This window comes from Drosophila mauritiana, chromosome 3R, assembly GCF_004382145.1.
Source record: "Drosophila mauritiana strain mau12 chromosome 3R, ASM438214v1, whole genome shotgun sequence".
Classification (NCBI taxonomy): Eukaryota; Metazoa; Arthropoda; class Insecta; order Diptera; family Drosophilidae; genus Drosophila; species Drosophila mauritiana.
Window position 1 is genome coordinate 1,249,391 of NC_046670.1, and position 9,804 is coordinate 1,259,194.

General features: G+C 36.8%; 1 protein-coding gene across 1 annotated transcript; it reads left to right on the forward strand.

Annotated features, from left to right (window-relative positions):
• Window positions 1-383: 383 nt before the first annotated feature.
• LOC117144628 (MICOS complex subunit Mic10) lies at window positions 384-2,732 on the forward strand. The gene is made up of 2 exons (XM_033309923.1): window positions 384-564; window positions 2,508-2,732. The coding sequence occupies exons 1-2, from the start codon at window positions 483-485 to the stop codon at window positions 2,642-2,644; spliced, it is 219 nt and encodes a 72-aa protein (XP_033165814.1). The 5' UTR covers window positions 384-482; the 3' UTR covers window positions 2,645-2,732.
• Window positions 2,733-9,804: the final 7,072 nt, after the last annotated feature.

The following is a 9,804-nucleotide window of genomic DNA, read 5'->3' on the forward strand; positions in this document are numbered from 1 at the left end:
ATATGGTTTTTAAAATCATAACCAAAATTAATATTGTCAAACAAATAGTGTACCCGAAAAAACAAGAATTTTCATATTAAAAAAATTTTTCTGAATGTTCCTATGGCAACTATATTATATTGTCGTTCGTCATGGATTAAATTTAAAAAGTTTATTTTTATTTTCGAACTATACCTAATTATGATACTTATCAACTAAGGTATATTAATACATGATATACTAGACCGATTAGGTTTGCGGCTGTTCGTAATTAATAAGAATGTAGTGATTTTATACACCCGTAATGTCTTCTTCAATGCTCTGCGAGATTATGGTATTAATCCGTGTTTCTTTCTCAATAGTTTCTTAATCGTTGGGACGCTAGCTTGACGCACATCGATATTTACAAAGTTCTACTATTCCCCATTGGCCAATACGCGACTACTAAGTATTTTTACGTTAATAATTGTTTAAGCCATTTCAACGTCGTTTCAGCCATAAAAATGACTTCTCACGATAACATTTTCGAGGAAAAAATATGTAAGAGATTAGATCATTGCGTTTCTGATGTTGTAATAAAAGGATGTGAGTATGAACATTTACGTAACAATTTGTTTAAACCGTGGTACTTGCATATTGACATATGGACATATCAGTTTGTAAAAGCAAGATCAAACGGAATTTCAAATGGCATTTAATACCATTTTTAATACCCGAGCATAGGATATATGAAATTTTAATTCATTTGGCTAGGCATGAGTACAGTGTACAGTGTATTGTTTAGATCTTGCAAACTAAAAACAATTTATTAAATTAAATTTGTTTGCTTAAACATAACATTCGTAGATTTCAGAAACGTAATCATAACTCGCAGTGTTTCAACAGACACCAGAATATGCCAAAGTTCGGTATATCAAAAATAATTATTTATATCAATTGTTGATAAAATTATGCAAATAACTATTTTCATATTTCCTTGCAAATCCTTGCTTTCTATCTCAAATTGCAGGCTCTTAGGAAACGAGTTGTTTTGGTAAAAGGCAAAGTTTCCTAAATTTCTTTAAAATTGAAAGCTTGAATCGTTTGCCCACCAATTAGTTTTTTGCCCACTTCCAGTTTCCGAGATCTGAATTTTCGAAAAGGTTAGAAAAAATTTCAAAAATAAAAAAAGCTGACTTTAGTTAAAAATTATTTTTTTAATCGCAATAACATCGTTTACCCACTCTTTAGAATTTTGAATATTGCTATTCCATAGAAAATATAAGACATTAAAGTAGACATCGGATTACTCAGAAAATATAACGTTTGACCATCTCCTAAAAGAAAATATTATCATTTAAAAACGTTTGCCAACCATTATTATATTGGTTTTTACCGTGTGTTCAACCTAAAAAAATTTATCGTTCGCCCACCTTTAAAAGTAACTAATTTCGTCAGCCCGCCTCTAATAAATCAATATTTTCAATAAAAAACGGTTTGCCACCTTTTAAAATAATAAAAAAAATTTTATCGTTTCCCACTATTACAAATAATTTATTTCGTTGGCCCTCTTAACATTTTTTTTTCAATTAAAAACATTTCCCCATCCTTTAAAAATGGTTTTCATCATTTACCCATCCTTTAAAATTAGATTTGATTGTTTGTCCATCCTTTAAAATTCGTTGTTATTATTTGCCTATCCTTTAAAATTAGTCAATAATTTTCTTGTTGATGTACATATGTGCATATTAATTTATGTATGTAATGTCTTAAATGAATTTATAATATACTGTCCTATATTTCCTAAAATATAGATTTTTTCCAAATTCTAAAGGATGGACAAACGTGGGAAAACGATATTTATGCTATTTAAAAAACAAAATTTTGAAAAAGTCAACTTTTTGATTTTCGAACTTTTTTGAAAATTTAGATCTTGAAAACTGGAGGTGGGCAAAAAAAAACTAATTGGTTGGCAACCACGGGCAACGATTCCAGTTTTCAAATTTCGATTTTTCGACCCCAGCTTCTTTAAGTTCAACAAACCACCCAATACTACCACAACCACAATTTCCAAAAATGTGTTGAAATTTTTTGATTTTAATATTTGTCTTTCCAAACATACCTAAAACATTTTTTTACCTCTCTGTAACGCTCTTTAGAATTTTTTTTTAAATTTTATAATTTTTTTGACTTGCCAAGTAACCTTTTGCCACGGCCACAAACCGCCCAAAACTGTCACACCCGTAAATTAAAAAGAATGTGTTAACATTCTGCGAATTTCTATCGATACGGAAAAAGCATTTTGGCCACCCTGACACACACCCACACTTCTAAAAAATGATTTCTGACAGCTAGCTTATAAAATAACGGGCAGTTATATTAACCAGCACGAATGAGATTTAAAAAAAAGTTCTTTGTTGAAGTTGCGAGTGGCCTTTTAGTGCAATGTTCTATTCTATTCGCGCTAAGGATGCAAATAGTTCTAAAACACACTAATAGGATTCAATCATTCATTTAAAATTTGGTAAATAAAATGTCACTTTTTCCAGGTGGAGGCGTTATTATTGGATCTGCTGTATCCTTCTTAATTTTAAAGAGACGAGCATGGCCTGTATGGCTCGGTGCTGGATTTGGAATGGGCATCGCTTATAGGACGTGTGAAAAGGATTTAAACTCTTTAAAATAAACCTTACGAGGCCTTACGTGTTTTGAATTAGATGAATTTTTGGATATATCGAACATAATAAATATAAGATATTCAAAAAAAAAGACAATTTATTCTATTATCGTTTTGGGATCAACATTATCTATAATCATAAATTATTGAGGTGGCCACCAGTTTTTTTTTAACAGAAAGGTAATAGTTGCCCTTGATCCTCGTCCGAACCCATTACGTTCACATTAATAACTAAAAGAGATCAATGTAGCTTGTTTCTCGCAAAGCCGTCTTCTCGCTTTGCTCATAGCTTCTCGCTTCGTTTCTCGCGCGCACTCTGCCGTCGTGAGCCTAAAAACTAGAAGATTGAGATAAAGCATACAGTTTCCAGAAACAAAGACACAGCGTAAAATTGTTGAGATATGTTGCCACGCCCATGCCCTACAAACCGCACAAAGCTGCCACGCTCACATTTTTGAAATTTTTTTTTTTTTTTTTTTCGCACGGGTCCCACGGCAACACCTCCCGCCCAACCGACCGAGGGGCGCTGCCGTGTATCGTACGGCTCGATTCGCGAGAAGATATAGACGCGATATAAAAAAGAGAACAGGAACGAGGAAATGAATATAATGTGAAATAACTATGTTAAATATTAGTGTAGGATCTAATTATGTAATAGAAAAGATAAAATCGATTGCTTTAATAGCGGCAGAGTCAAGATTACAGATAATAGGATAAAGTCTATTATAGTCAGAACATAAAACTCTGTAAGGGTCATGCAACTCATAGTTAGATCTACAATGATTTAAGATAAGGGGTATATAGTTTCTAGTGAATCTACTTGAACCCGAGATATTAAGCCGACTAATCAAGTCGGGACTCTCAACATCCCCACGAATAAGCTTACAAATAAAGACTGTTCCAAGCATCGTTCTACGGTTAGCTAGGGATGGTAAATTAATTAAAAGTAGTCTACTGGAATAAGGAGGTGATATACGGTTTGCATCCCAATTTAGGCGCCGCAAGGCAAAAAGTAAGAAGTTTTTTTGGACCGATTCAATGCGGTCCGAGTGGACTGCGTATTGTGGACTCCAAACAGGTGATCCATACTCGAGAATCGGACGGACTAACGAAATAAATAAGGTTTTAGTCAAGTAAGGGTCATCAAATTCCTTAGACCACCTTTTTATAAAACCAAGCACACCCCTGGCCTTATTGACAATAGACGAAATATGGTCAGAAAATTTTAGTTTTGGGTCCAAAAGAACACCAAGATCATCAACTCGTGTTATTCTGTCCAGAGAGCACCCACTTAGAGTGTAAGTCGTGCGTATTGGGTTGGCACGACAACAGGTCATAACTTTACACTTGGAGCCATTTAAGTCTAATATGTTATCACGGCACCATATTTGAAATCGGTCTAGATCGGATTGTAAGTCCAAATGGCAAGAAGTGTCCTTGTACTGGAGGCATAATTTAACATCGTCTGCGTACATAAGTACACGCGAATGTTTTATTATTAAGGGGAGGTCGTTAATGAATAAGGTAAAAAGAAGCGGACCAAGATGGCTCCCTTGTGGGACACCGGATGTGACTCGGAGAATAAAAGATAAAGAATTTTTAAAGAGGACTTGTTGTGTCCTGCCATTCAGATAGCTTGAAATCCAATTTAGAAGATCAACAGGGAAACCTATAAGATCAAGTTTTCTTATTAGAAGGTAATGATTAACAGAGTCAAATGCTTTACTAAAATCAGTGTAGATGACATCTGTTTGAAGATTATTTTTGAAACCTTGTATTACGAAAGAAGTTAGCTCCAAGAGGTTAGTGGTTGTAGATCTGCGTTTCATAAAACCGTGTTGACACGGTTATATGATTGATCTACAAAGGTGCTGCAAATGAGGAGTGATAACATTTTCGAAAAGTTTTGGGATAGCCAACAATTTAGAGATTCCTCTGTAATTGCTTGCATCCAGTTTGCTACCTTTTTTGTAAAGAGGAATCACAAATGACTCCTTACATATATGAGGGAATTGTGAAGATTCCAAAGATAAGGTAAACAGTTTCAGTAGAGGCTTGCACAAGGCTTCCGCACAGAATCTGAGCACACAGCCAGGGATTCCATCGGGACCTGGCGAATAGACCGGTTTAACACGCTGAAGATCGTTAAGCAGTGAGCTTTCGTTTATAGTGGGGCAAAATATTAGATTCGACTTAGATACCGCATAAGAGTATGGCTGTTCGGAATGAGGTAATGCGTTTCATAAAACCGTGTTGACACGGTTATATGATTGATCTACAAAGGTGCTGCAAATGAGGAGTGATAACATTTTCGAAAAGTTTTGGGATAGCCAACAATTTAGAGATTCCTCTGTAATTGCTTGCATCCAGTTTGCTACCTTTTTTGTAAAGAGGAATCACAAATGACTCCTTACATATATGAGGGAATTGTGAAGATTCCAAAGATAAGGTAAACAGTTTCAGTAGAGGCTTGCACAAGGCTTCCGCACAGAATCTGAGCACACAGCCAGGGATTCCATCGGGACCTGGCGAATAGACCGGTTTAACACGCTGAAGATCGTTAAGCAGTGAGCTTTCGTTTATAGTGGGGCAAAATATTAGATTCGACTTAGATACCGCATAAGAGTATGGCTGTTCGGAATGAGGTAAAGTTGAATATATTGTTTGAAAAAACTTGGCGAACAGATCGGCTATTGCCTGATCCGATGTAACCGTAGTGTTTTCAAAAAATAGCGAGGAAGGGTAAGAACTTGTTTTTCGCTTAGTGCTAACGAAATTATAACTGAGATTACTGAGATGAGTGCTGAAGTTCTGTGCTCAGATGGCATCTCATCCCTTGGTTGCATCAGCAAAGGGATATTCCTTTTTAGGCTTTCAGCATCCTTTCTTGTGAGGTTGCAGTCATTTCCTGCTCCCTCAATTCTTATTAGGGTGGCTTTCCGTTTCATTTCAATGACGATAAGAAGCGGCGTTACCTCCATTAGTACTTCTAGGGCTGCAGTGGGACAGGTACGCATTGCTCCTGTCATGCATATGCAGGCCATTCTTTGCAGCTTATGAAGTTTCACCTTAGTGATGCTAAGGCGTACTCTTTCACCCCAGGCTATTACCCCATAGGTTAGTATGGGTCTGACTACCATGAGGTACAGCCATCTTATTATGCGTGGTGAGGTTCCCCACGACTTTCCAGCAATTTTTCTACACGTGGAAAGTGCTCTGGTGCACTTATCAATTGTGTTACCGACATGATTTTGAAGCTAAGTTTGGAGTCGAGCGTTATCCCTCTTTGCGACATTCTGACAGGGTTATTGCCTTCATTCTCTGTAGCTTGTACCTATTTGTGAAAGGAACAAAAACAGTTTTGCTAGGATTTAGGCTCAGGCCTACTTCCTTGCACCATTCGCTGGTCATATTGAGGCCCAGTTGAATGATATCGCAGAGTGTTTCCTCATATTTACCTCTGGCTATAATGACAATCGTCAGCATAGCCTTGGCACCCTGTATGTCTAAGAAGGCACATAACGCCGCTTCCTTATGAGTTAGTGAATCCTCAATAAGGCTTTTCAAGTGATATAGGGCAGTATCAGTTGATCTGCCCGCCCTGTAGGCATGCTGCGTCCGTTGGAGCGGATGCTCTACAAGCAGAGTGCTTCTAATGCTGACATCCACTAGCTTTTCCAACGTTTTAGCAAAAACGATGTCAAGCTGATGGGTCTGAACGACTTCGGATCGGTGATGTCTTTCTTTCCAGCTTTTGGAATGAAGACCACTTTTGCTATACTCCAAGCAGTAGGTATGTGTCCTAAAACTAGGCTACTGATCAGTATTTTCCTGATCGGCACTGCGAGCTGATTTAGCGCTCGTTGTAGCAGGATTGGCTGAATGCCATCTGGACCAGGAGATTTGTAGGGCTGGAATGTACCAATTGCCCATCTTAATCTCTCCGTTGTTACTATTGATTTTGCTTTGGCCCAATCAGTAGCACACGGTCTACTTTGTGCCGTTACCAGGGTATTCCCATCCGTTTGAAGCGTGCTTCCCGGAAAGTGAGTTGCCAAGTTCTTCTTACTTTCTATAGTATAGGAGTTATACTCCGTTCGTAGTGCCCTCTTTATTGTACTGACCCTAAGCAGGGTCAGAGACTCTTTTGGCCTCATTCAATTAGTTAGATTAGATTATCAGATAGAGTGGTGATACAGGTACTGCTATAAATGTTATCGGTTTAAAGTTGGCTGAACAAATTATACAAAGTAGAATTATATTCAATAGTGTATCAATGGTGGCTCACACAGCCGATGACACCAGGATGTCTTAGAAAAGCTAATGAATAACGAATATAAAGTGTTTCCATTTGGGTTGACTAATGCTTCACAAACTATGACACGTCTTATGGATAAGGTTATTACAGCCCATCGGAGGTCTACCTGGGTGGTACCGAAAGTTTATAAGCAATTTTGATTTGGTGGCTGCTCTATTAACAGATTTGCTCAAGCCCAAGAAAAGTTTCAGATGACTCCAGAAGGTGATGCAGCATTCAATCAGTTGAAAACTAGGCTATGTTCTGATTTTAATGATTTAATAAGGCTTTTTTTATAAAGAGCGATGCAAACAAAACAGGGGTAGGTGGAGTCTTGGTAAAAAAAAGGTATGAAAGGGACGAATATACGAATGCGTTCGTATCGAAAAATTAAATAGAACCCAAAGGAATTACATATTCTGTCACCGAGCAGAAATGTTAAGCGGCTATAATTTGCATAAAACAGCTTATGCCTTATATTGAAGGGCACGAATTCATAGTTATGTGTCGCATAAGTTGCTCATGTCGCAGACAGACTTACCAAAGACACTAGAATAACAAGATGCGTAACGGCCATACAAATTTTTGGCACGCGATTCTTTGGCCGTGGCTCTAGAGGTGGCTCCAGGCTCTCTCGAGTTTTTGTTCGGAGAGCGCTACAGCAAACAGCTCTTTTCTACGCATACAGTGATAGCAGACAACTGTTTGTGCACACGTATGCTCATGCATTGTAAATTTGACAACATATACCCTTCACCTTAGAAGTTCGTTGACTTTAAATCTATATTATTTTTTATCAATTGGCACCATGCGAAAAATTCTTGTTTTGTCTTGCCTTAACGTTATTATTATTTAAAAAAAACTTAGAAATAGTAATAGCCGAATCTATGGACATCACAACATAAATTTGGAAAATGACTTTATATTAGAATACTTGTCATTAGGGTATTCAGCTTGCGACGTGAGAAAAATTAATAAGGCAGTGATTGTTGAGTGCTTGTGTCCGCACTTCGTGCCTCCAGATATGACTTTTGCAATAAACAGTTTTCATATTATTATTTATTTTATTAATTTTTATTTTCTAGTACGTATTATTTTTATGAAATATTTATTTCTCAATGTAATGTCTTCTTTTTGGAAATTTATGTTTTAAATTAAATTAATAAATTAAATAATTTCCTTTGTATTTACTTTAATAATATATTATATTTATTAAGTCATTTGACTTAATATGATGTATGTGAATGAACAATTTTAATTATTTAAAATGCACATTAGATTCAGTTGTTTTTCAGTTTTTTTATATATTCCAATTTGATATTTTTAAAAAGCGCGCAATTTCATCATATTGTGTAAATTTGATTCTTCGATCAGAATTGATTTGGTCCCGAAAATCGTCTTCTAGCACAACACGCACACATACACGCGTTCTCGTCTCTTGTTTTTACTCACACAAGCAAGCAAATTTTATTTTTAGATTTCTTACGCTCTCTGCGTAAGCCAGCGGAAAGAGAGCAAATTTGGCCTTCACCAAAAAAGTGGCTGCATAGTGCCAAACCAATGTATGGCCGTTACGCATCTTGTTATTCTAGTGTCTTTGGTAAGCTATTCCCGCATCCCATGGGTGTATCTGAGTTTGGGAAGCTATAAATCGCAGATTTACTGCTTAAAAGCATTATTAGAACTTCAAGTTCGCCTTACAACAACCCAACATGGGTTGTGGACAAAAAATGACATGACACTCTGGGAAATAAAAATAAGTGTTTGGTAATAGACTTTGAAAACTTAACGAAAAAACCATCGTTAACATGCTTAACAAGTACCAAATGCCGAATATTCCCATATTGGTAAATTTAGGTAAAGCCAAATACTATACAAGGCTATATTTAAAGTCCGATTATCACCAGATATATTTGGCCAAGCATGACCGCGCGAAGACCTCTTTCTCTGTTAAAGGCGAAAAATATGAGTTTTGTCGATTACCGTTCGATTTGAAGAATGCGGGAAGCATCTTTCAAAGAGCGATCGCCGATGTAGTACGAGAACAAATTGGCAAATACGTTTACGTAGATGACGTAATTATTTTTTCTAAAATGAAAAAGACCATGTTAAGCATATAGATTGGGTTTTAAAAACCCTATGTGATGCCAACTTGAAGGTTTCCAAGGATAAAACACACATACTTCTTTAGACAAAGTGTTGAATATCTGGGATTTTTTGTAACCAATGGTAGTGCAAGAACCGACCCAGAAAAGGTAAAAGCCATAAAAAAAAATCCAGAACCGACAGATCTGTATAAGCTTAGGTAATTCTTTGATCTGCCAGTTAGTATCGATTTTTCGTTAAAGATTTTACGGAAAACGTGAGACCCTTGACGAGCTTGCTGGAGAGCTTAGGAGAAAATGGCTCTGTCAGCAAACACATGTCTAGGAAAACTCCCATTGACTTCGGTAGATAGATGCGTTTGAGAGGCTAAGAAATGTCTTGGCTTCCGAAGATGTAGTTCTTAGATACGTTAAAAATAAGAAAGGCATTCGATCTGACAACGGATGCTTCCGAGAACGGTATCGGCGCGGTTCTATCGCAAGAAAAATTACCTATTACAATGATCTCTACGACCCTCAAAGAAAGCGAATAGCACTATGACACGTATGAAAGAGAATTGTTGGGCATATTGTGGGCTTTAGGCAAGTTTCAGCACTATCTGTACGGCACTAGTTGACTTTCGCGGTGTCCGATCGGAATCCAAATCCGAAGATGAAAAGATGGAAAGCGTATATTGACGATCCGAACTCAAAAAATCATTAACCAGGTAAAGAAAATCACGTGGCCGATGCTCTCTCCAGATAGACTATTAACGCCTTACAAAATG

What these genes read in the sequence shown, in the direction of transcription:
- LOC117144628 (XM_033309923.1), top strand. Translation starts at nt 483, where the DNA reads ATGACTTCTCACGATAACATTTTCGAGGAAAAAATATGTAAGAGATTA. An exon ending in TGATGTTGTAATAAAAGGAT is followed by an intron (nt 565 to 2,507) that starts GTGAGTATGAAC and finishes CACTTTTTCCAG; the next exon opens with GTGGAGGCGTTATTATTGGA.